This window comes from Peromyscus leucopus, chromosome 12 (assembly GCF_004664715.2).
Source record: "Peromyscus leucopus breed LL Stock chromosome 12, UCI_PerLeu_2.1, whole genome shotgun sequence".
In the NCBI taxonomy this organism is placed as follows: domain Eukaryota; kingdom Metazoa; phylum Chordata; class Mammalia; order Rodentia; family Cricetidae; genus Peromyscus; species Peromyscus leucopus.
Window position 1 is genome coordinate 37,853,166 of NC_051073.1, and position 27,722 is coordinate 37,880,887.

At 38.5% G+C, this 27,722-nt stretch overlaps 1 protein-coding gene and 1 pseudogene across 1 annotated transcript; both read left to right on the top strand.

Annotated features, from left to right (window-relative positions):
* On the top strand, positions 1–27,722 carry Arl6 (ADP ribosylation factor like GTPase 6). Its single transcript, XM_028879449.2, has 8 exons — positions 1–414; positions 7,940–8,089; positions 12,587–12,648; positions 13,008–13,076; positions 13,744–13,838; positions 16,917–17,046; positions 20,931–20,986; positions 27,197–27,722. The coding sequence occupies exons 2-8, from the start codon at positions 7,967–7,969 to the stop codon at positions 27,220–27,222; spliced, it is 561 nt and encodes a 186-aa protein (XP_028735282.1). The 5' UTR covers positions 1–414; positions 7,940–7,966; the 3' UTR covers positions 27,223–27,722.
* LOC114700032 lies at positions 5,029–7,254 on the top strand (annotated as a pseudogene).

Genomic DNA, 27,722 nt, shown 5'->3' on the forward strand with positions numbered 1-27,722 from the left:
TGGCGGCTCCCCGTGTCTTCTGTGCTTTCTCTCTCTCTCTCATAAAACTCCTCTGCTGGAATCAGGCCATTTCTGCCCCGAACTCTTCAGCCGCACAAGGGAGAACACAACAGCCGACTCGCCACAACGTCCGAGGAGGCGTGGCTTGGGGAACCGGAAGAGGCTCCCGTTGCCAAGGAAACGCCGCGCGCCTTGGCGTCTGCTCCGCCACTGATGCTCCCATCCAGGCGGAAGCCGCCGGTTCCCCCAACTTTTAGGAGAAGCTGTGCTCAGGACCAGGGAGCCTTCGTAGAGAGGCGTGGAGAGGAAGGCTGAGGCCCCCAGGGAGGATCCCACCGCGGCAACGGGTAGAGGAGTGCGTCCATTCCTGTCCTTGTCAGCCTTTGGGCTTTTGGATTGGCCTCAAAAGATCAGGTATCTCCACCCGCACCCAGCTTTTTGTCTGTCTTCCTCTCCGTCTCTGGGTCATCTCTCACTCAGCTCTGTTGAGTATAATTTTTTTTTTTACACACTGTCCGTTTCACCCTTGTTAAGTGGACACTACCTTGCAGCTGAGGTGGCAGCGCTATGGAACGGTCGCCAGGATCCACTACTTCGAAAAGTTGCGGCTACCTGTTTGTAGCCATTTCCACCCCGGTAGCCAGAGGCCACCCTCTCTCTCGGTCTGATTTAGAATAAGTTATTGCCCATGTTTTTCAACCCAAACGAGTTACTGTCTCTAATCTGTGAGATGGAGAAAAGCAATTGAGTTTATATGGTGAAGACTAAGGAGCCTCGAAAATGTATTGAACTGCTTTTGGCGAGCGCTCTTTGTTGGCTTGCTTAATTAATTGCCTTTAAAGCTGCCCAAATGAGCCTTTTAATATGATGTGTGAATTATTTAGTTGAAATTTCATCATCGAATATTTAAAACTGAGTAAGATTGTTTAATTGCGGTAGCAACAATCCACACTGCCAACGTGCTTAAAGTTGACAAAATAGCATTTCTGGAGGGCTTTTCTGTCTAATTTCATCTCTCTGCAGCTTCCCTCCAAGCCTTTACGTGTGGATAACATGCTAATTCTTCGGTGCTTTTCTGACTACCAGTAATCCTTTGGAAAGCTAATTCTCAGAAAGCAGCTAGGAGCTGATGTATATATAAAGGGCAAGAGTGAGATGAGAAACTGAAAAATATCAGCCAGACGGTGAACAACCTTGAAACATATGCACGGCCCACGCCTTAAATATTGTAGGACACAAAGGTTCGTCAATCTAAAAAGTCACACTGGAGTAGTTCAGTGCCAGTGTTCAAACCTACGTGTTCTTGATTCGAGTACCAGAGTTGTTTCATTTTAGAAAGTTTGCTTTAGCTATTAGTTCTGCCAACATTATACAGTACTGGAGGTATATTTATTTTTTTCCTAATCAAGCCAATACGCTATTCTCCCTATCTGTTAAGGCAGTCTTGTCTCAACTCATGACCAACTTTTTATCTAGTTCTTAAACAAAGATGATAGTAAATCTTTAGAAATTTTATTTTTAGTTTTAGTTCTGTCTCTCTGTCTCTCTCTCTCGGTGTGTGTGTGTGTGTGTGTGTGTGTGTGTGTGTGTGTGTGTGTGTGTGTGTTCATGTAGTGTAATGCCCACTGAAGCCAGAAGAGGGTGTGACCACCACCCCTGGAACTGGAGTTATAGGTGCTTTTGGGAACCTCATTCTTTGGTTGTTGGAAACCAAACTCTGGTCCTCTGGAAGAGCAGCAAGCCCTCTTAACTACTGTCTTATCTCTCCAGTATAATTTTTAACTTTTTTCTTCCTCTTTTTATAGTGCTTAAGATCAAACCTAGGATTTTTGCACATTGTAGGCAAGCAAGCACTTTATCATTTGGCTACATAGTTAGTCCCTAAGATTTTTTTTTTTAAAAAAATTTTAAAAAAAAAATTTAAATGGATGTGAGTTGTGAGAGTATAAAACTTATTTTTTGCCTAGTTCCAACCTTATCATAGTTTTCCCCCCTTTGTTGTAGGGGTTAATTGCATACAAAATGTAATTGATAGTGAAAGCGTAAAGCCTTAAGCAAAGCTCAGTTGCTTTAGAAAAGTCCTAATTGTAGAAGTTCACTGAGATATATAGGGTTTGGGACTGGGCAAGTTTTTGCTTGAGTGTTTATCTTAATCTAGTTGTGTGATGTTTTATTAGTGAGTTCATTACAATGAGATGATTTTATTGTTAAAAACCTTAAACTATTATTTTGAAGAAATTCAAACAAAACAGAGAATCAAGAATGGCTGAGAATGCTTTGTGATAAATGTTCTTAACTGTTTATTATTCAACTACAAGCTTTGTAGTTCACTCTTAGTGCTGCAGCAGATTATTTTCAAATTGCTCTGATCTTCTCTCTTATTGATTAGCAAGTTTTCCTCAATCTCAGGAAGTGTTTGTTTGTTTCTTCTTAAGCTTTTTATGGACTTATTTTAGGTTAGTTGTACTTAGCCTTGGGGAAACTTTGTTGTTCAAGATCTCACTTTCTCCAAACTTAAACAAAAATAAGGAAATGGAAGGAGAAAATAAAATTAGAACATCTATCCCATGAAAACAGAAACAGTTTCGGAGCACAATTCCCCTCAAATTGGAAGAAACTGTAAATCCCTCATTTTCTGGAAAAGAGACATTAATGATAGGAAACTTGCTGGTTCACATGACAGAATATAGTGGTGTGTGAATTAAGGGATTGTGGCATGAACAGACCAACACAAGAATAGACCAGCTTCCCAGTTCACTTCCCAAAGGGTTCCTATTGCCAAGTACTCACCAAAAACAGTGCTTTCTTTTCCCTGTCTTGGAGTTTTACTAGTGTCAGCATTTAAAAGAGTGGAACACTTTCGAAGCTCATTTAAACTCAGAATCTAAAATTTCTCAAATGTAAGTGACCTTGAGATTCTTTTAAAAGTAATCCTCAAGAATTATCTTCCAGAGCATACAGTTTAGAATGTACAGAATTGAGAACCTACTAATAGACCCAAACATGTGTAAGAATATACAATGAGAGAAACATTAGTCAATAAGGGATGATTGGAAGAACATTGAAACTAGAAAAAATGACTGCCTGTATTATAAAACAGAAAGATGGGGGATGGAGAGGAAGCCAGTTCTCTGAATCAGTTCTCATACCTGGATAAGGTTCAGACAAATTAGAATTTAAAATCTGAAAAATAAACTGCAAATATAGGAAACAAAATATTAGCTAATGTGTTTAAAATACTGGAGAGAGGAAATGTTTCTAGACCTAAAACTGAAGAAACAGACGAACAACAACAACAAAAAACTATCAATAGCATCAGATAAAAATCCTGTATTACAAACACATAAGGGAGCCGGGTGGCGGTGGTGGCACATGCCTTTAAACCCAGCACTAGGGAGGCAGAGCCAGTGGATCTTTGTGAGTTCAAGGCCAGCCTGTTCTACAGAGTGAGATCCAGGACCATAAAGGAAAATTTTATTTGACTGAAATGATTCGGAGTTCATATACATGGAAAGGGTTCCTGTATACAGTAATCAAAGGAGTAACTACCAAAATATGGTCAGCAGCTCATAGAAGAAACACCAATAAGAAGCAAGTTTTGCAGTAATATTCAGTTTTACTATTGATGGAATGAATGTAAATTTCAACAGTGCTGTGATAGGATTTTTCATTTTGCAGATGAGAAAAAAATTGAAAAGCTGATTTCTCTTTAAAATTGTATATTCCAAAATATTTCAGTAGTTAACCTCAGGTGTTTGAAAGATGATAGAAAGTCACAAAAAGCTTGGAAAATGAATATCCATGATAGAACTTTTAACAATCAATGCTTGTAGTACTTCCCTAGAGAGGGGACATGAGAAAGAAAATAGGTCATAGCTTTGAAAATATGATAAAGATTATATGGAAAGTGAAAAATATATAAGTATATTAATATGCTTAGCACAGTATAGGACTTAATAGCAAATTGGAATTAAAATGATAAATATGAATTGTTTCATATCACCAGTTAAATTTAAAGTAGATTCATCAAATGCCAACTCTTAAGCTGGGATTCAAAGAAATGTTTGAAATGGGCTTTGAATCTCTAATATGAAAAGTTTTTGAACCAACACAAAGGGAGGTACCTAAGGTCAAACCCATCCTTTGGATAAGAAAGACAGCTTTCTTGTAGGCCCCACCCTTGAGGGAGGCACTGTACCTTGTAGGCACATCATTGATAGAGGTCTCCCAAAGGCACTAAGCAAAATGTCAACTCTTCAGCCACTTTTCTTCTGGCATTTGACTTAGAAGCTTCCCATTGATTACCTGCTATAGCCTTACCTCTGTCAACATCCCTTGCTTGGGGTGCTATAGAGAAAAAAAAATATGAAAAGAGCTGTAGCATGACAGATTTATATGAACTTAAGTGAACATGAGAATCAGTGAAGTGAATTAATGGTCTCAGGAACTTTGGAAATTAATGTTGAGAGAGTGAAGGGTATTTATGACCAGGTATATTGTGGCAGTGCCAGTTGTACTGGGTGGTTGGCAAAAGGATCAGTTTTCCTCTCCTGTCATAGTAATAGTTAGGGTTTGATGAAAGCAAAGGAAAGCTCCTTTCAAAGCTTCCTTTGGAGATGTGGGGTGTGAGTTTAACAGTGCTGGCCTTGAGGGAAAGGAACAGATGGAAAGCTGCGCAAAGCAAGCAATAACAGCAGCAGCAGTTTTATGTGACTTCAGAGTACTTCTGTCTTGTATTGCTAATGGAATATATTTTTTGAGGAGTTGTTTTGGGGGAGTTGTTCTTTAAAGTTTGCTTTAGAAAGTTATATAGTTTAGATTTTTAAAGTATATTTTTAATTTATTCTTTAAGAATTTTATGCTTGTAGCTGGGTGGTGGTGGTGCAGGCATTTAATCCCAGCACTTGGGAAGCAGAGGCAGGCAGGTCTCTGTGAGTTTGAGGCCAGCCTGGTTTAGGAAGCAAGTTCTAGGGCAGCCAGGACTGTTACACAGAGAAATGCTGTCTCAAAAAACCAAACCAAAACAAAAAGAATTGTACTGGTATACAATGCATTTTGATTATCTCCACCCCTGCTCTCCAACTCCAACTCTTCCTAGACACCCTCCCCCATGATGTGGCCCTTCCAACTTCATGTCCAATTCTTTCTGTTCTTTGAAAGTCACCCAGTGAGCACAATTAGTGCGCTATTATGCTCATGAGTATAGCGCTATGTGGGCAACCAGCCAATGGCCACACTCCTGAAGGAAACTGGCTCTCCCTAACAGCCATCAACTGCCAGTAGCTTCTCAGATAGGGGAGTGGCCTGGTGAGCCCTTCCCTAATCCATGCTGGAATGTTGGCTGGCTTGGGCAGTTCTTGTGTGGACAATCACCGCTGCTAAGAGTTCATGAGTACATTGGCCCTGTCATGCCCAGAAGGCTCTGCTTCGGCACTCCCCTTTCCAACTTCTGGCCTGTACAACCTTTCTGCTTCCTTTTCCAGAATGTTTTCTAAGTCTTGGGAGGAGGGATGTGGTATAGATAGATGTCCCATTTAGAGCTGAACACTTTACAGTTACTTGCTCTCTGTACTTGGATGGATTGTGAATCTCTGTATCAACAGCTATCCACTGCAAAAAGAAGCTTCTCTGAGAAGAGTTGAGGACTGCCTTAATCTATGGGTATAATGATAAAAGTGTAAGGAGCAGTTTATTACTGTGTCCATGTAACACAGTAATAGTAGTAGGCTTTTCCCTATGACCTCCCCATTAACAGGTTCTTGGTTAGGTTTGTTGTATGTACCAGGCATGAGTTTCTACCTGAAAAGCAGGCCTTAAGTCCAATCCGAAAGCAGTTGGTTACCCCCATAGCCTTCATGTCATTCTTGCACCTCTGGGTATAGCCTATCAGATTGGTCATGATAGTAGCTCTCAGGGTTTACAGATGAGGAAGACTTTAATGACTTTTTGCCCCCCAGAGTCTGTGTAGCACTTTCCTGTACTATGAAAGCTAGCTATCAGGGAAGAAGCTTTTGGTCAGTGCCCGCTGGATTTCTCCATATCTTGTGGCTAAAATGTGTGGTATCTTCAGCAATAGTATCTTAACATCAAGTTCCTATGGGCAACCGAGAGCAATGGCAATGGCTGGTGTATTGTTTGGGGTGGTCTCTGGGATTCCCTTCCTGGGCCACCAACTGGAAGGGAGATACCCCACACATGACAGTAATAATAAATACTCCTTGAAGGCCTGTGTCTTAAGAGCTTAGTTGACAACATTGGGGACTGTGTCATGGACTGTAGCATCTAAAAATGTGAGCTGATTTATCTCAACATTTGTTATGGGTGCAGAAAGCTGACTAAGACAGATATTCCCCTTAAAAAATGATTCAGTTGAGCACCCAGGGGACAAGTTAAAAAATAGATGAGTGTGTGTGTGTGTGTGTGTGTGTGTGTGTGTGTGTGTGTGTGTGTGGCTGGCCTATGTACTGCCTTCTTTCCTCGAGCTGATGACAAAAAGCTTCAGAGTTCTGTAAAGAAACTGGCTGTGAACAATATAGCTGGTATTGAAGAGGCAACCATGATTAAAGATGACGGAACAGCTCTTTATTTCAACAATCCCAAAGTCCAAGCTTCCCTCTTCACTAATACCTTTGCAATTACTGGTCATGCAAAAGCCAAACCAATCACAGTAATGCTTGCTGGAATATTAAGTCAGCTTGGTACTGACAGCTTAACAAACAATAGAAAGTTAGCTGAATGGTTCCCATGACAAGTACTGGATAATAAAGAACAAAAACTAGAAAATATTGATGAAGAGGTTGATGATGTTCCAGATCTTGTAGAAAATTTTGATGAAGCATCAAAAAATGAAGTTGACTAAAATCCTCTGGGTTCTGGGACCTGGCATGGACTAGAATTAACAATCAGCTCTGTTGTTCCAAAGTTTTACAGACACAGAGAACATCACCTGTTACTAGTCAGTAATATAAATACTTGGATATTAATAATGCTGTTTGTTCAGCATTTCTTGATCATTTAATTTTGCATTTTTCACTTCTTCCCAGAATCTATTCTTTTGGTCAAAATATGAAGTATTGGTGCAGTTTGAAGGTGGTTTTTTGTTTTTTGGGGGGGAACTTTTGGTATATATGTATATGTATGTGTGGGGGTATATGTATGTGTGAACATAGTGGACAGCAAATTGGACAAAGGTAATATCTATCTTCTTCCTTCCCCCAGTAGAAATAAAACAAATCTTTACCAAAAAAAAAAAAAAAAGAAAGAAAAAGAAAACATTGAATTTAGTAAGATTGACTAAAATTGTGAAGGGGTGTATCCATTATTCCTAAAGAATTAATGGTGAATTACAGAGATATATAAGAGACAGGTGAAATCTGGATAAATATCCGGTCTCTATTAATAGATAACCTTACCGAAACTGGAAATAATCCTTCAGAAAACAAAAGCAGTGACATTTTTATAATTACATATTATTTCAAAATAGAACCATGGCCTCATTTCAGATATTTATCTAGTGGTTAAACTGATAGAGCTAAACCTTGGGGCTCTTGGTTTTCTTGTCTTCTACTTCTTGAGCTTTAGCCTCAGACTGTAGCTGAGTCTCATTGCCTCTGTAGTGTTCTGTATTTACCAGACTCTCATTCATAAATAACTCTGAAAACTGCAATTTGCAGACTCCACATGATGCTGAAGTTAACAAAAGCTGGAATATTATAAATGTGGTTGTCTCAGGGATGTTATTCCTGCTGTCAAGGTTTATAAGCTGCCAGTCTGCATGTCAGTTAAGGCTCCTTTCTGATAATCGGCTTATTCTGTTTACCAGGAGTTAAGCCATACCGATGTGTTTGTGTGCTGCCATTATCCTTACATTTTTTATGTACATACTAATATATTCCATATGTAATGTACCATTGAAATAATCATTTCTTTCCCCTGGCAGTTGCTTTGTAAATATTTAAATCACATTATGGGATTGCTGGACAGACTTTCAGGTTTACTTGGCCTGAAGAAGAAGGAGGTTCATGTTTTATGCCTTGGACTGGATAACAGTGGCAAAACGACAATCATTAACAAACTTAAACCTTCAAATGTAAGTATCTCTGTAAAGCTTGACATTGTCTGATACTAGTGAAAGCTATGTACAGCATTACTGTGAAATTATAACTTCCTATAATCTTGTAAAGTCCTGTTAATCTTACTGTTGCTTAAGGGGTTGCTTGATGCGTATGCCACATATTTATGCAATATGCAGGTGAGTCTTGATTATTAAGCTGGAATATTCTCTTTATCTTCCTTCATATTTCTCTAAAGAGCTTCCCAAATTGACTAAGTTTATTTATAGGTTGCACTGACTTTAAATTTCTTCTTCATGGAAAAAACAAAACAAAAGGAAAGATGCATCCTTTTTCTAAGTTCTTTGGATAATTAGACAGTGCTGTGCATATTGGTGACAGATAGTGATTTTGAGCAACATATGAAAATATTATTTTATTACTGAAAATATATAAAGCTAGCAATGCAACATATGATTCATAAGTCAGAAGTAGGCTTTGTTGCATATAATTCCTGATATGATTTACTGAACCTTATGCTGTAACTGTCCTGGTTCAGAAAAATTGACCTGAAGACCTTAAGAGAGATTTGCTTTGCTTCCCCCACCTGCCCTTTAACTCTAGTAATAATAGCCAAAAGGTGTTATTAAATTGGAAGTCTAGACGCTCCATACATTTGTTACTCAGGTGTAGGTTTTACATTTTTTCCCATCTTATTTTAAATTCATCACTTGTGAGCTTTCATCTACATTTGGGTGCTATTTTTAGTTAATTAACTGTATTAATTATAGGATCTACAGTGTTCTGTTAAGAAAAACCTTATAAGGCTGTTCCATGTTGTCTCCTTGTAATATAAATAATTTTTTTTTTAGATAACTAGATTTTAGACTCAAACTTATTTTTAAGAATAATTTATCCTAGTGTTGTATTTAAAATGATAAACATCCTCAGCTGAGAGGGTATTCACCCATTCATTCTTTGTAGGAAAGAATGTAGTTTTGGCCCAAGCATGGTGGTATATGCCTTTAATCCTAGCACTGAGGAGGCAGAGGCATACCAATCTCGAGTTCCAGGCCAATCTGGTCTGTCTACATAGAGTGCTCCAGGTCAGCTAGGACTGTATGGTGAGATCCCCCTTTGTGTTTGGAGGGAGAAAAGCATCTAGTTTATCTTGAAAATGTCCTAGGCAATTTGCATATTCTTTTGATAGTGTGCTACATATTCAGTTGATACCTTGTGTATTATGTTTCTCCTCAACATCAAAGAACCCTTAAGTTGTCAAGCATTGAATAACAAATACCTAGAACAAGGATTAGCACTTAAATATATTTTAGATGGCAGGTGAATAGATTGATGGCTGTTATTATTATGATTACTATTATTATAATTATCATCATCACCTTTGGTCAGGGGATTTTGTTGATTACATGGAGATAGGATTTTTAGCAGAGTTGATGAAACTAACATTTCTCTTAAATTCTGCTCTTATCCTGTTGATACTGGTCTAATCACTGCTGACTCAAATGGTCCAGGCTACCCTCCTTCCTTTCTTGTTGCCATTCCAGTCCAATGACTGGGTGTTGTAGTGGGTAGCCATTCCAGCTTTGATCTGGAAGTTCCAACCCCTATTGAGGCTTCAGTAACTATCAAGCCTACAAGGCAGGGTCAAGAGAGGTCCCTGAAGACCCGAGATCTAGATGCACTGCACTCTCTTGTCTCCTGGACCCTGGATTCTAGAGGTAGACCGAGGAGAGTTCTCCAGAGAACACCGCCAGACTGCGCTGCGTCTTTCCCAGAACCCATAACCTACCTATCCCTTCATTTGTAAGTTACGCCACTAAATAAATCTCCCTTTTAACTACGTGGAGTGGCCTTAATAATTTCACTAATATCTGGTGCCCAACGTGGGCCACGAACCCACGACCCTGAGATTAAGAGTCTCATGCTCTACCGACTGAACTAGCCGGGCTCTTAATCTCAGGGACATGGGTTCGTGCCCCACGTTGGGCACCAGATATTAGTAAAATTATTAAAGCCACTCCACGTAGTTAAAAGGGAGATTTATTTAGTGGCGCAACTTACAAATGAAGGGATAGGTAGGTTGCGGGTTCTGGGACAGATGCAGCACAGTCTGGCAGTGTTCTCTGGAGAACTCTCCTCGGTCTACCTCTAGCATCCAGGGTCCAGGAAACGAGAGCGCAAGCGCATCCAGATCTCCAGTTTTCAGGGCTCTCTCTTAGTCCTGCCTTGTAGGCTTGATAGTTACTGAAGCCTCAATAGGGGTTGGAACTTCCAGATCAAAGTTGGAATGGCTACCCACTACAGGATGTATTTGTTCCTGGGTAAAGCAGAGAGAAATTAATATTAGAGATGACTCTGCTGGGGAGATGGGAATGAGAGTGTGCTTGTTGTGTGTGTAAAGAAAGATATGTGCATGTGTATATATATTCATATGCACATAAAGCCAGAGGTTGACTCAGGTGTCTGCCTCAGTTTCCTTCTACCTTATGTTTTCAGCCATTGTCCCTCACTGAATCTGAAGCTCACAGATTCTTCTGGAGTGGCTGGCCTATGGACTCCAGAATGTTCATATGCTGTATCCATTTCCCAAGTGTGTGCTGTGCCCAATCTTTACTCTCTATTACTGTAGGGGAAAATGAGTTTCATATTAATCTACTCTATCCTGGTTAACATCTGGAGTTTCTTTTGTGGATTACTCCCATTAGAACCTTGGAGAAGAAAAAGTTGAGGGATTTTATCCCTTCAGGCTAAATTTTAAAGGGGGAGTTTGTGGAGAACCTAGGTAATTATGGTAACCTAAGTGTTCAAATAATAATTCATTGAAGACACTTGTTACTATTTGGTGTATTTTTCTGTGATTTCATTAAATTTTTAACCTTTATCATGTGATTCATGAAAAAAACCCAACTTTTTAAGTGGTAGGACCATGGGAAAAACAACAAAATTAAGAAGTACTTTTTTCCAAAGTTTGTTGTTTAAGGCACCTCAGAGTAATGAGGCAAGACCCCAAGTGCCACAAAATAATTTATTTTTCTAGCAAACAAAAAGCAATACTTTGAGGGAAGTATTTATGCAGCTCAAAGGCTGGGTATAAAGAAAAGCTGAGTAAACAGACTTGGGAGAGTTCTGGTCGAAGCACATTACTGTTAAGGTTCCCATGCTCCAGTTCATTTTCAGCTTCTCTCCCATTTGGATTTCAATTTTACAGAAGTAGAGTACCCAAGTGAACATGGTAATGTGAGGCAAATTTTCCCTTCTTCTACTCTTAATCTCACATAAAAGTAACAAGATTTTTTTAATTTAGTTATTCTTAAGGCCAATATGGGAAAACATAGGAATAAGACTAACCAAAATGAGAGTATAATTATAATAATAGCAAACATTTGTGGAATGTTTATAGACACCATGTTGAGTACTTTGTGCCTATTAGCTCATTTAATTCTCATAATAACTTTATGAGCATGATAATATAGTTGACATTTAAGCAAACCTAGCCTTAACTAACTTGTACCAGGTGGCATAGCAAATTAGGAGTAATTAGGAGGCTATTGTAATTCAAAGCAACAAATGGAAAGGTGAATTCTAAAGTAATGGCACAGAGCCAGAGCGAAGGAATGGTTCCATACATGGCATGTAACAAAGGAGGAGTTAACAACTTCTAAGCATCTGGATCATAAAGTGGATACATTTTTGTTTAAATGAATGAACCGTTTTGATGATGGAAATTCTAGGAGGCATTTAATGTGTTCAGTTATCAGTATATTTTTGAATGTCTGTGAAACCTGTCAAAGTATGTTCTGTTGTTCTTGTGGCCCTGTTCCACAGGGTTCTACAGGCTTCTTCCTGTAGAACTTCCTGCCAGAGCCATCATGACTCCACTTATCTTCCTTCAGTCTATATCACTCTTTTATTTAGCAATGAGCTTCAGACATGCATGCCTTCTATTTTTCCTCAGTAACAAGTTCCTTCTCTACCTGAGGTCATTTTACTGACTAATTCCATTTACTGGAATATTCTTTGCCAAGAACTTGTCCTGGGGCCTCCACTACCTACTATTTGCTTCCTAGTACTCCTCATCCGTGTTGTCATATGTTGATGGTTGCTTACATTCTCTATTTGATGAGCTTCTTGAAAGCAGGGACCAGGTAGACATGAAGACAGACAAACCCAAACATACATAAATTGAATAAACATAATGTACGTAAGTTCAATAAACATAATGTGTAGAGTGACTAAGAAGTTCAACACAGGAACTCAGAGCGACTTTTAAACCACTTATGAAAACAAGGTAAATAAAACAAAATGTGAATTCAAACATATGTGTTATACCAATTCATAATTGGCAAATAAATCTTGAATTTTTATTAGTGATTTTACATATAGTGACCAAAAATTATAATATTTAACTCTGTTAACTCCATTGTAGCATATTTTAGAAATGGGAAAATCTGGGACTTGAGGAAAAATTCATCTTTGTAATTAAAAATGTCTAAATTTTATGTTTTCTCTTCTAGGCTCAGTCTCAGGATATAGTTCCAACCATAGGATTCAGTATAGAAAAATTCAAATCCTCCAGGTAACTGCCTTTTCTCTGTGACTCCAAAGCTGTGAGTGTTTCCATACTTACCTGGAAGTCAGTTGTCATTTCCAATTCCCATGGACTTTGGTCTTTCTGTGTCACTACCTTTAGTTTATTCTCACACTTAAAGCTTAGACCAACTCTTGAAAACCTCATTAGCAAAGGAAACATTTTTAGGTTATACATTGCAAAATTATATTTAGATTAATTTATTTTTAATTTTTTCCTGAATGTTGATCACATTTATTGTCCTGTAGCCATGCTGATTTATCTCATTGAAAACAACTTAAGATATTAAAAGATGACCATTTCACTTAGTTTCTTAAAATACAGTAATGTCTTGCTTTGGTTTATAGTTTGTCTTTTACAGTATTTGACATGTCAGGGCAAGGAAGATACAGGAATCTCTGGGAACACTATTATAAGTAAGTATTTTCATGAATATTGCTTAGCTACATGGCTACATTTTAATGTCAAATACTGATAAATAATCCAAGTGATTATGTGGTTTCTGCTGTACTAATGTAACTTCATATAATTCATGACACTGTATCTTTGTTCTCTTCTCTGCTTTTGGTATCCATTTCTGTCTGTGGTTAATATAGCTACACTGTAAGAGCCAGCTGTCAGGCTCTGCAGAGTGGCACGTGCCTGCTAGCCTAGGACTTGTGATGCTAAGGATGAAGAATCACAATTTAAGGCCAGGCTGGGTTAGAAGCCGGCCGGATTACCAGCGCTTGTGTAACACTTTGTTCACTCACATCTGTATAATCAGGTACCACAGCTGCCTTCAGTGGAGAAATTATTCCTTATTCAAGTTATTTCTTCAAGGACTGGTATGATGCTTAGCTCATAGATCAGAATTATTACTGACCACATTTAGTTAAAATAACAAGATTGTTTAAGAGCTGATTACTTGCTTTTTATAAATATTTCCAAACAAGATATTTTTCAGTGTATACAGACATAATGTTCAGTAAATACTTAAGATATAACACTGCCAACTTACTAGGATCCAGATGTTTTTTACCCACTTAAGATTGCATGTGGTGGTAAAATAATGTTATTATTCTATTTCTTTGTATTATACAGAGATGGACAAGCTATTATTTTTGTCATTGATAGTAGTGATAAATTAAGAATGGTTGTAGCCAAAGAAGAACTTGATACCCTTCTGAATCACCCAGGTACTTGTGTGATTTCTCTGCGATGTTTGTGCTTTGGCTTCCATCTTATATGTGTTGGTTTGTTTATGAACAAGTTGTTTATGAGATAGAATTATTTTCTATTTGAATGTGTAAATCTTAAGCTTATTGGTTACACAAAATTTATAAAAACTTTGCCTATTTTTTTTTTAATTTCAAAGCTTTATACGGTGTTTTTTGTTTTTTGTTTTTTTTTTTTTTTTAATTTATTTTGGGGGGTGGCTACCAGCGTTTATTTCTTTAACACTAAAAATTCGTTGCTTTCCTAAATATATAAATAGTATGTAGTAATAAGAGAAGGACATTCAGAGAGAAAGGATGAGGGAGGCAGTGGCATTCTTTGCAGTAGGACATCAGGTACGGTTGCCTTGGTTACCTTATTCCCACGGGAGTGGAGACGAGAGCAGCTAACAAGAGGGCATGCTGCTGCTTGTTTGCTCTCAGTGTTAGGGAAACTTGGAGTAGAAGGAAGAGGAACTAGCTTGTGGTTTTATTTATTCTTTATTTGAGTGTGTATTTTAAGTGTATGTGTGTGCCTGAGTGTATTTATATGTACATGGGTATGCAGAAACCCACAAATGTAACTCGAAATCTAATTGGTTTTTTAAGATGTTAGAGACCAGCCCCCATACTTATTTACCCCAGGAACTCTTGAGGATTGAAGGATGAGAGACTTAGTTAGAAATAGTGAGGAAGAGAAACAGAGAGAAAATACAGAATAAACTCGGGTGGGCCTTGATCTTTATCTACCGGCCCAGAACTTTAGTCCAAAGGTTTATAACAATGCCAAGGGGTGGAGCAAAGGACCTCCCCCTTGCTAGTTAGACCCTTACAAACACCTGGTACCCAGGCCCGTGGTCCAATGAAACTCTTACACAGTCCTGCTGGGTACAGCCACTAGGGAACCTAATGGGCTCCAACATTAATAAAAATCCCGGACCCAGATGTTAGGGTAAATGCTGAAAGATCAGAGAGACAAAAGAAACAAGCCACTGCCACGTCTCACTTCACCAACTCCACGAATTCTGACTGAAAGCCTCTCAGTCCTCAACTGAAAGGCTTCCTCAGCCTTATGGGGTCCAGCTGAAAAACCTCCAGCCAAAAAAGCCTCTAGCCGAAAGGCCTTAGCCAAAACAACTTCAACCAAAAAGCTTGAGCTGAAAAAGCCTTCAGTTCCTGTCTCCTCACGCCTTATATACCTTTCTCCACCCAGCTGTATCACTTCCTTCTTAGTGCTGGGATTAAAGGCATGTGTGCTTCCCACAATATTGGTATTAAAGGCGTGTGATTCCCAAGTACAGAGATTAAAGGTGTGTGCCACCTGCCTGGCCTCTATGTTTAATCTAGTGACTTGTTCTGTTCTCTGATCTTCAGGCAAATTTTATTAGGATACATACTATATCACCACACATAAAGGTCAGTTGAGTGCATCAGATCCCCTAGAATTGGAGATACAAACAGTTATGAACCCCTCATCATTTTATTTTTAAGTGTTGCTTAGGTAACAGTCAAGATAGGGAATTAAGTGACAAGATAAATATGTACAGTAATGAAACTGGTGAGCCTGTTGTTATGGAGAATTAGGTATAATAATTATGACTGGGAATGCACTGTTTCTACTGAGAGACCCCCACCCCAGTTCCCCCTAAGGCCCAGAGAGCTGTGGAAAGGGACATCTTAAAATAGCCAGAACCAAGTCAGTTCCCCATTCCCAGACAGGGTGAAGTCAGAAGTTTTAAAAGTACAAAATCAGACTGTCTGGTGGTAGCTAACCACGAGATGCCCCCCTCCCCTGAGATAATATGACCAAATTTTGGAGATGGGCTGTAAAACTCCTGACAGAGCAAAAAATAAGATAAAAGTCCAAACTCAGGAAAACTGGACCAATCAAGGGTGGACCCGTACTAACCCTCTCCTCTCTGAAGAATTCCGTGGTTTTTGCCTTCAAAAGCTAATCTCCCCAAGAAAGAGGAACTCTCCTCCCTGCCTCGCTGCGCCGGGCACTGCGGACGGGTTTCCTTGCTAGCTCGTATTGCGCCAACAAGTAAACCTTGCTATTGCATTCTGGATATATCTGGTCTCCTGGTGGTCTCTTTGGGGATCCTTATCTGGGCATAACACTACAAGATGTGAAGATGCTGCTGTGTGTTGTCTTTACTGTGGGGGCAATTGAGCAACACTGGACAAAGCTGGGAAGGAGGTTCTCCTTCTGAATTCTAAACTCTTTAATACATTTGGACTTGGCTTCACTCAGCAGCTAAGGGCACTTACTGCCAACCTGGGATCCATCCTGAGTTTGATCTCATAGACTCCCGTAGTAGACAGAGGGAGAGAACTGAGTCCTTCCCATTACTTTTCCTATGACTTCCACATACATACCATGTGGGCCAGCACACACAGGTAAATAAATAAATATAAAAAGAATACACATAACCTTTGGAAAATGCTTTCAAAATTGTAAATGGGAAAAATACCCTGTTAAAAAATACCTCACTTGTTCATGATGCAGTCTGTGATTTAAAAATAAAGCATCTGGGTGATGGTGGTGCATGCCTTTAATCCCAGCACCCAGGAAGCAGAGCCGGGTGGATCTCTGTGAGTTCGAGGCCAGCCTGGTCTACAAAGTGAGTTCCAGGACAAGCACCAAAACTACACAGAGAAACCCTGTCTCGTAAAACCAAACCAAAACAAAACAAAAAAAACAACAAACAAACAAACAAAACAAAAAATGCAGAATCCATTTCCTCCTCTTCCTGTTTGAGATCAGTCTCCCTTGTGCTAACAACTGAAAACAAGAGAAATATTTGCCTTTTTGCATAGTTGCTTCTCTAACTGCCAGATTCCCCTTCTCTGACTTTCTTCTTTTGTTTAAAGTCAGAGGGCACATGTCTTACCAAGTAGTTTTGATCTCTCTGTTTAGGTGAATGTTTAACTGTGCATCTTTGAGTGCTTGTGCATGGATAATACTGAAAGAAGCAACGGGAAAGTTCATCTCTCAGTTATCGGGGCTTGGGGCAAAGTGATCCAAACAGGTGTTGTGGTGGTGTCTTTCCCTTGCAGATATTAAACACCGCCGGATTCCAATCTTGTTCTTTGCAAACAAAATGGATCTGAGAGACGCAGTGACGTCTGTGAAAGTGTCTCAGTTGCTGTGCTTAGAGAACATCAAAGACAAGCCCTGGCATATTTGGTAAGAAAAAATAGTGCTCATTTTGTCTTTCTGAAAAGCCTGTGAAATGCAGGGTTCTATTTAGGCTTTTTGTTTGGTCTTTACATCATTTTATAAATGGCAGACATGGAAGAATGCAAGCAGAGTATTTACTTCACAGAATTGTGACATTCCAGGTACACGTGAATAGATTGCTATTAACTTTTCAAATCCTTTGGCACTAGAAAAGGTATATTAAAAAAAAAAAACTCCTTATAATCAAAAACATAAATTATCCACTTGCTCTTTGGTCTTTAACCACAACGACTCCCCTTTTCACCTGAAATTAGACAAGCCCAATCTTTTCTTGGGATATTTGCACTCTGGTATCACAATGTTCTGGGTTGCTACTGTGTTTTACCAGTACCATGTGGCCTCTCCGTTGCTTTTTATTTTGGAGGTAGTTTGTCTTCCTAGAGTTGGGACTTTTGCCAGGTTTGCTTGCTGTCATATTTTTCTTTTCCCACTTCTGTGACGGGTCCTTGGTACATATACTATAAAGATTTCTTCAAATGAGGACGTAGAGATAATGGTTGTATATGGACATACTAGTAAACAGTGTCTGAAATTGCTGTGCATTATTTATTTAGGAAACAGTTTCTTAATTAACTCCTTTGTGCTACCTTCCCGAGATCCTCTTTTGTTACCTACTCACCCACTGCCCATGCCCCAGCATGTCTTTCTGTGGTTTCCCCACTTTTCACAAGTTACAGTAATAACTAAAGAGAAGTTGGACACAAAGCAGAGAAGTCTACTGACTCTAGAAGTGATGTAGCATGCAAAGCAAGAAAGTGGAGCCTCGGAATCCCAACATGGAGTGTGGGATGGGAATTCCACTCCTAGCAGCATTTTGAAAGTTTCTTAAGAGGAAGAGTTAGTTTTCTTTAAGGGTGTGACCCGATAGGTTAACCACACACCAGGGGAGACACCACACCTAAAACTGTTTTGGGCTAACACAAACTAGACTCCCTGGGTTTTCAAAAAGAGTGACTCCAAGTTGGATGGGTAGGGAGGTGAGAATGAATGTGCTCAAAATTGATTGTATGAAATTCCAAAGAATTAATAAAAACGCTTTTAAAAGAACAGCTCTTTAAGAGCTAGCCTTGGTGCTGAACAGAGTATCACTTAAGTAAACCCAAGAGACATCTCGGGATTCTATGAGGCCCAGCATCCCTCTTCCAAGGAAGGAAACAGTGAAACCTTCCTTGCTTTTGAGTGGTGGGGGGGTGGGGGGGCAGTGCTACTCTATGGTTGTTCAATTTGAACCTGAGGTCCAGTAATGTTTGATAGTTAAAGGAGAAAGTGATTTTAGACCGAGAACAATTTTGAGATCAAACCTTTGCTATCACAAACCATTGGACTCCAAAGACAACATAAATTAAAGTGAATACTAATGTTTGCATTTGTGCAGAGTATTGTGATGCTTTGATGGGAGGCACAATATCCAAGAAATGTCAGTAGAGTGACTGAATTACCCCCTTTCTACCTAAAATAACTAACAGTTAAATTTAAACAGATTTATTTATTCAATTATGACATCTCAAAATATCTCTGTGTGAAAAGTGAAATGGTGATTCTGTGAGGATATTATATTCCCAGATTCTATGTTCTCTCCATATAATACAGAAAAATGCCAAGATTTTTTTAAAACCTATCTATAACTTTATTTAATTCAAACTGGATTTCATCTTGCTAATTCAAATTAGCATTTCATTTATAAAATTTGTTCTGCATTTTGTGATATTTTTTAAAGCACCAACAAGATTGAAAATATGTTTATCCTTCTTTTCTAGCTTTAGCTATGTGGGTAGTAGTCCTTAGTGACACAGAGATAAGAGAGTTGCTTGTCTCTTAGATACAAGTATATTGGTATAGTCTGGGAAACTAAAGAAGAATTTGGGGCCTTTCTTTTTACTATTTTTACTAACCATTGGCTTCATTGCATTAGCACGTTTTTGACTTAGTTCCTTCGTAATATATTTTGATTTGCATATTGAATTCTGTTATAGACAGATAATAAGGAAATAATTATACAAACGTCAGATGACCGGATGGGGCAATGTCAACAGCGTAAGAGAAAGCATGAGCTGACTTGTTGTCTTTATGGCCTGATTTCAGTCAGGGAGCATTTCATGTGAAGGCCTGGTTGGAGAAGCAGCTCCCCAGTGAGAGGTCAGGAAGAAAGGCCTCTTCATGGCTGAGAGTGTACTGGTCTGTTCCAGGAACAGAAGGTAGTCTGACTGCAACAGAGCAATCGAGGGAGAAACCATGGGAGATGTGGCCACTGAGAAGTAACTGAGGGCCATAAAATGCAAAGCACTGTAGTGCGTGTGTCGGAGAGCTCAATTTTTGCTCTAGTTCTGAGTTCTACAATTTATGTCAAAGAAAAGGCGGAGCTTGTTCATAGAAATATGGAGGGGTTTTAGTCACTTGGTGACACTTCCACCAGTGGACAAGGAGTTCTTCCCTGTATTCTTGTCTAGGGTTGTATGTTTATAAAAAATCTTAGATTTTTGATAAAAGCGTTTTAGTTCCAGGTGCCTTGCTGTTATGATATGTAATCAAGAATGTGCTTTGAAGAACTGTTTACCTCATACTGTTTGTTCCTGTCTTCTTACTTGAAAAATTCTTCACTACCATGTAGTCTCAATTTAACAAGCAATTCCTTGGCAGTAATTTTTTTAGTTAGAACCTGATTAATTCTTTAGGTTCTCTGCCGTGTTTTAGGTATGCTTTCCCACTAAGTGAATGCTATAAAATAATCTCTAGTTATTCAGAAATTTTAATTATTAATGTGATCATAGATATTAAATAAGCTACTAGATCTGTAACACATAACATTGGTCTATATCACTCAAAAGGATTATTTGAACTTTTCCTATTTTAGTTTTATATACCTTGAATACTTATAGATGAAATATCACATTAGGGTTTAAGTTTAAGTCTGGAAGACAAGGGAAGCACTTTTTGTTTTACATACAAATATGTAAGTATTATAATAACCATGTTAGGTCAGTGGTAATATTCCTTCAGTTGCAGATGCCAAAGGTTCCCACAGTAGTAAATATAAAAGTACAACTGAGATTAATGGGGATTTTTTTTTCTTCTAATAGCTTATAAAAGTTTATGACCAGCCAGGGGTGGTGACACATGCCTTTAGTCCAGCACTTGGGAGGCAGAAGCAGGCAAATGTCTTGAGTTTAAGGCCAACAGGGTCTACAGAGTGAATTCTAGGACAGCCAGGGCTACACAGAGAAACCCTGTCTAAAAAAAAAAAAAAAGTATGAGCTCCTCATGGTGGCTTCTAACTGTGATTCCTGTATTTGTAGGGTGGAGGCTAAGGTTCAATCAACACATAGCAAGTTTGAGGCCAGCTTTCATTGTATGAGATCCTGCCTCAAAAATAAAACACAAAACAACAACAGAACCCATATTGTAATTATGGGTTTTTACATATAGATAACAAATTACATTTCAAATGAAGTCAGTTGATTCTGTGACTATACTGTGACTTAAGTCAAACATTTCTATTGGAACACTGTGTACAGTGGGGTAGACAGTGAGTAAATGTGTCGATCACTGTGTAGAGTGAGGTAGACAGTGAACTCTAGAAAATTTTTTTACAGTGAGAAAAATAACCTGATGTTTATGTGTTCTTAACATCACTACATATTCTCAAAATTTGTCCCACATGTTTTTCTCCCAATCAGACTCCAAGTTTCTGTTTGTTCTATTTCAGCACTTAATCAGTTTTGCACAAATGTATGTTATTAGTATATATTTCTTTACAGTATTGCAAAAGTGTTATTGTACTCTAGAGCTGTATGATGTCATAAGATGGATGTTTTCTGTGGCTTTTATTTCAGTGCTAGTGATGCCATCAAAGGAGAAGGACTCCAAGAAGGTGTGGACTGGCTCCAAGGTACATCGCCAGCTACGGTGCATCTGTAGCCTGTTTCTTTTCATTGATTTCTTTCATTTTTGATTTTAATTTTATTACATCAATGCCCCCTTCTTGTTTTTATTTCTGCTGTCAGAAAAAACAGTACAGTAAGTATCTGATACCTTGCTGCATTTACTTTATTATATTTTTCTGGCAGATTTAATTAAAGTGTTCTATGTTTATATTATGTATATATATACCATATATATATATATATATATATATATATATATATAATCTAGAAAATGGTTTTAATTTAGGGACCCAGATTTTCATTAACTCTAGTAGCTGAAAACACATACAAAGTTTGGGACAAATGTTAGTTAGGCCTTACTGTTAATGAAAGGACCAAATGACAACTATCTTTTTTCTCAATCATGCTGTATAGCAGCACTCCATATATAACTTCATTTATACATGACATAGATGCACAAAACACTCATACCACTCATACCACTATTATAAGTACTATTATTCCATTGATATCTTATTTATTTTCAGTTCAGTTTTTTAATCAAAATAGCTGTAATAGATTGGCACAGCACTACTATATCAGGGAATAAATTAAGATAATAGTTTTCCCTAGGGTCATATTATCTACTGTGTATTAGAACAACTTGAAGTATGCAAAGCAATAGATAGGTGTATGTCCTTTCTGTAGAGTTCTTATGGCCAAATCAGAAATTTTCAAATGACTGTTTGTTCTTACTGGAAATCTCCCTACTCTGGATGGGATAAAAGAAGATAGAAATCCTAATTACAGTTTTTGATTATAAATATTATTCATTCTACATTAGCCTTTTTTTTCCTTTTATTTTATTTTACAATACCATTCAGTTCTACATATCAGCCATGGGTTCCCCTTTTCTCCCCCTTCCAACCCCTCCCCTTCCCCCCAGCCCACTCCCCATTCCCAACTCCTCCAGGGCAAAGCCCCCCCCCACCTCCAAGGACTGCTATCAACCTGGTAGACTCAGTTCAGGCAGGTCCAGTCCCCTCCTCCCAGATTGAGCCAAGCGTCCCTGCATAAGCCCCAGGTTTTAAACAGCTAACTCATGCAATGAGCACAGGACCTGGTCCCACTGCCTGGATGCCTCCCAAACAGATCAAGCCAATCAACTGTCTCACCTATTCAGAGGGCCTGATCCAGCTGGGGGCCCCTCAGCCTTTGGTTCATAGTTCATGTGTTTCCATTCGTTTGGCTATTTTTTTTTTCAATAATTGAGTAAAACTGAAATTTATTATAAGCCACAGTCGTCCTAGGGACCTCCATACTATATATATAGCCTCCATGGTTCTATGGGTTGTGGTCTGATTGTTCTTTATTTTATATCTAGAATCCACTTATGAGTGAGTACATATCATGACTGTCTTTCTGAGTTTGGGTTACCTCACTTAGGATGATTTTTTCTAGTTCCACCCATTTGCCTGCAAATTTCATACTTTCATTGTTTTTCTCTGCTGAGTAGTACTCCATTGCTACATTAGCCTTTTAATATTAGATACGTGTGGGATAGTTTTTTTATTTTTCTTCTTCCATGTTTTGGAAACCATGGCAGAATTATAGCCTGTTGTGTTAGATGGGAGAGTAATCTGCCTACAGATGCTAAGAGAACTTTTTATAACTGCTCTTCTAGTGAATTCCACAGACTTTAATTTTTTTTTTCCTTTTTGTTTTTGAGACAGGGTTTCTCTGTGTAGCCCTGACTGTCCTGGAGCTGGCCTCCAAAGTCTGAGATCCACCTGCCTCTGCCTCCCCATGCCTCCCCATACCACCTCCTGGCACAGACTTTCCTTTCTAGCTTGTATGTATTCAGTCAAAACATTTACTGTTAAATTGCAAAGACCATTCTAGTCATATTTCATAAATCAGTGAAACAAACATCTCTCTCTGATGGTTCTCAAAATTAGTAAAGGAAATTTTTTCTTTGAACCCACCAACTTCACGTTTCAAATTATTGTAAGAAGTGTTCAGGGTTATGGGATGGATGGCTTTGCAGAAGAAACTGATAGGTTGCAGAGTAGAACCCCAGGGAAGACAGAGAAGTGTATTTTCTTCTCTGGCTTCGTCCTTTGCAGATGCTGACAGTACTCTCAGTGCAGACGCGGCAGGCTGTGGAAGCCCTGCCAACACTCTTCGTGCAGGGCTTCTGAGCACAGCACTGGGAAGAAGATGCTAGAGCCCCTAGGCTTGGGTTTCCATCCCTCCTTTCTTCCCCAAATCCATTTGTAGTTCCAGTTTTATTTTTTTTTTTAATCTGTAGCAATAGCCACTAGGTGTCAGTAATGACCCAATTTTACAGTACCAGTTTTCAACTCTTCTTAGTACCGATTGTTTCTTTCTATTCTGATCTGTTATCTTCCGCGTCCTAAGTCTTTGTAAGAACAGAATATTGTTAGAAGTGATTTTGTGTCCTTGTGTTGCAGCAGTCTCTGCAAGGTGAGTAATAGCATCTTTGCCTGCTCTGTGGAGCAGGAGGAGCAGCAAAGGAGCTGCCCTTTGAGGCAACACATCTGTTCCACTTACTAGTAACCCCTCTTCACACTGACAGACATCTTTTGTTATCTTATGAAGTAACTGTCACATCTGTAATATCCAAAACAAATTTCATAAGATAGTGTGTATGTATGTTAAAATACAATGCACAGGAAAGCTTTCAATACATCTCAAACTTACTCTCCTACCCAGACATCTTATTTAAAAGAAGCAGAAACCATATTGTTTTTTCAAAAATTAAAGAGTTCGTTAGTTTGTGTTTGACTAGATGATCATTCATTCGTATTTTCCTGTAGAATAGTAACAGTGTACATTTTATGGTTCTCACTTATCTGTTTGAATATGAAAAGAGGTAAACACCTATCTTCAAAACAAGTAATAGTAAATAAAAGAGATTAACCTGCTTGTAATGTCACTCATTCGCTATGTACACATCAAAACTCTAGCTGTAAAAGACCTTTGAACTATGTTCATTTTACTTTCAGAACCCTGAAGTTTTCTAGCCTGTTAAACAAGGTTCATTTTGTACTAATTTAATTTTATTCTTTAAGCTTAATATTGGACATTTTCATGAAATATTAAATGTTGCATATGATTATATTCTCTTTTGAAAGATTTAGTAATTTTGTATGTCTAATAATAAGTATAAAATTTCTAGTTCTGAAACATTCAAGTGAGATTTTTGTAGGGAGAGGTAGGTTTGTTTTTTGTTTTTTTGTTCTGAGGCAGGGTATCACTATTTTATAGCACTGGCTGACCTGGAACTCACTGTCTGAATTCCCAGCAATGAGACTACAGGCATGTTCCACCTGCCCAGGGTTCAAGTGAGATTTTTTTTTTTAAAGTTTTTCCAAAATAATGAAACTTGTTTTATCATATTATATGCAAGGTGAAAAATCAGTAATGCCTCCCGATTTCAAACCGTAATCTTGTTTTGTTTTGAATACCAAGAATAATCCTAGGACATCCATCACATGTGTTAAGCAAACATATGTCATAGACAAGTAGTGTACTTTGGGTCTACCACCCTACCTCACTTCTAGATTGTAATCTCTCTATTGTACATGTTGTACATATGAGTATTCTAATGAAAATAGAGGATTGAACATAAATTCCAATTTCAGGAATCACTAATGATAAAGGCAGTGTTTTAAAAAGATGTTAACTCTGTGTACATAAATAATGGATGTGGTAAAAATGGCAATCTTGTTTGGAAAGCTGGAGATCTGATGGTTGTTGATTGGCTTAACAGGCCCCAAAAAGCTGAATCCTAAGTGGGCACTATGAAATGATAGTACACAGCCTAATTCACTTCGAAGATCTTCTCAAGGGTTAAGAATATGCTTGTAATTGGAAATAAAAGATGGATCTGGAGCTGAAAAGAGAAAACATGACACCCCCCCCCGCCCTGTTCCACTCCCCTGCCACCCAACAACTACAAGAAACAATGAGTTTCAAGTAATATCGTTTGCAAATATTCAAACACTGTATGTAGACTGGAAAATACCAGACACACTGTATGTGGTAACAGTAAACTGAAAGCCAGGAGGCGCTGCAGGTTTTCTTGGAAAATATTGTGATTCTCTTCTGTCTCCTACTCCACCAGGAAACAGTAGAAGTAGTCACAATGCGGAGAGGGTCAGCTGAGGAATCAGACTAAAACGTAGGCAGACACCAGGGGTGGTGGTGCACACCTTTCTTTAATCCTAGCACTGGAGAGGCAGAGGCAGGTGGATCTATGAGTTTTGAGTTCAGCCTGGTCTACAGAGCAAGTTCCAGGACAGCCCTGCTACACAGATAAACCCTATCTCAAAAAGCAAAAAACAAAAACAAAAACAAAAACAAAACCATAAAAACAAAACAAAACAAAACAAAAAACCAACAACCCCAAACAACCAAAGAGGTCATATTGAGAAGACCTTTATCCAAACAAGAGACAGTTTAGAAAGAGAACCAAGAAAATAGGGAGGAATAGAGTATTTGCTAGAACTGAACCTTGAGAGCCCAGTGCTGGGGAAGAAAATATTCCTTCTCAAGGCACATCATTAGTAAGTTTCAATCCTAAACACAGTGGATACTTGTACAATCTTCCTGAGGTGGAAATAGGTTTCACATAAGGAGGGAAATGGTTAAATCAAACTTCCCAACACCCGCTACTTGGGAGCTACATGTTAATGGTCAGTGTCTGGAAAAGATCATGGAGAGTATCCTGGAATCCCATACTCAGGCAATACCAAATGTGACAGTAAGTGAAGACATAGCTGTATTAGCTCAAGAGGGAGAGAGTAAACCAAGAAAAGAAAAGACAAGATCCAGGGGCTTATCTCCCCTGTGTACTGGTAAGGTGCCCATTGTACAGGCATGAGCCTGAGTGGGTTTAAATCCCCAATACTTACTGAAAGCCGGTAGCACTCGTCTGTAATCCAGTGAGCCTATGGCAAGATGGCAGGCAGAGATGGAGCATCCACAGACACTTGTGTGTCAGCCAGCCTGGTGTGTACAACTGCAAACAACAAAGACCCTGCCTTAAGGTGGAAGACGAGAACCAACACCAGAGTTGACCTCTGACCTCCACACATGGACCAACACACACAGACACATGAATGTGTACACGTGCGTCTTACACTAACAAAATAAGGACAGAAGGGGAAGAAAGGATGGATGGCTAGATGGATCAGGACCTAGGAAAACCAGCACAGGAATGGAGGAACAAATTCGTACACTGTTAATGAAAATCCTAGACTAATGAAAGGGATCCCAAGGATAGTTGGCAAGCACAGAAAAGGGCTCTCCAGGTTGGAGAGTCTCATGAGGTTTAAAAAAAGTTCTTCAAGAAGGTGTAAACAGGGACTAGCAAGATTGCTCAATGGTTAAGGCTGTTCTTCCAGAGGACTTCAGCTAAATTCCCAGCATCCTCATGGGGGCTCACAACCATCCATGACTCCAGTTCTGGGGTACCCAACATTACTGGTACTGTGGGCACCAGGCATGCACATGGTACACAGACATTCATGTAGGAAAAACACCCATACACATAAATAATTGTTTAAAAAGAAGGTGAAATGATGGTTTATGTAATATGGGTCATGTGTGAGAGTATTTGAGTTCAGTTAGTGTTAAATATGCTAAAAAAAAAAAAGAGAGAAAAAAGGAGAAGGAGGAGGAGGAGGAAGAGAAGCTAAATAGATGGGCTTGGTTGAGATTATTACCTTTAGGGTAAACAAAATTTAGAAGAAAGTCTACATCCTACCTGTCTGAGCGCTGAGTGACATTGACATCTTCATACAGATAATAATTACATTAACTGAGATAGAAGTATTAGGGCCATAAAGGTTGCAAAGGAGTAGCTGAATGAGGAGTGTGAGAGCTGAAGCCTGATAAGAATGTGTGTTTAGTGAGTTGTAAGTAATTACCTAGAAGGGAATTAATTGTAAGTAGTAGCTTCCAAAAAGGAGCGATGACCCAAGGAACTGCTATGTGTCTTTCTAATAAGCCTGTAGAACTACTTAATTCTTTACCTACTTACAGCTTATATAAAAATTAACACAGTAGTATTAATTGTACATTAAGAAAACAGATATGCAGATAGGGTCCCCCTGTGTTATATAGATTTGCCTTGAGTTGACTTAGAGAATAGGGTTGCTGCTGTTTCTCTTGTGAGGCTGATGATGGTTTTGTCTGTTTGTTATCAGATCAAATCCAAGCTGTGAAGACATGAAAAGATAGTCTCTGGAAACCTCAGCAGTTTTCAATTAAAGGAGTCTATGTAAGGCATACTGAATAATCTCAAATTTATTTTTAAAGATTTACGCAACCAAGAACATTTTACAATATTCTGCTTGCTTTTGAGGACTCTGGAAAAACTTTTTAAGAACTTAGGACTTGAGACATTGTTAATCTGGCCATTAACTATATGAAAACTAACATTACCTCAGAACGCCTTTGTTACTAGCTTCTTGTAAAGGTCTACATGTTGTTGTAATTAGAATGTGTAAATACCAGTTATAAGCCATCTCAATATCATATCATGATTTATGATATCTTTAATGTATTTTTATTTTTTAATTGTCCTCTAAAAGTTTAGTTTATTCTATGGCTTTGAAGCTTGAATTGTGTTAGTGAAACAGCTTTAAAGAGTTATAAGGGATCACAGGTAATTGTTATATATGTAATTTTTATTGTGTCACAATCAATAAAAAATGAAATATACCAACTAGA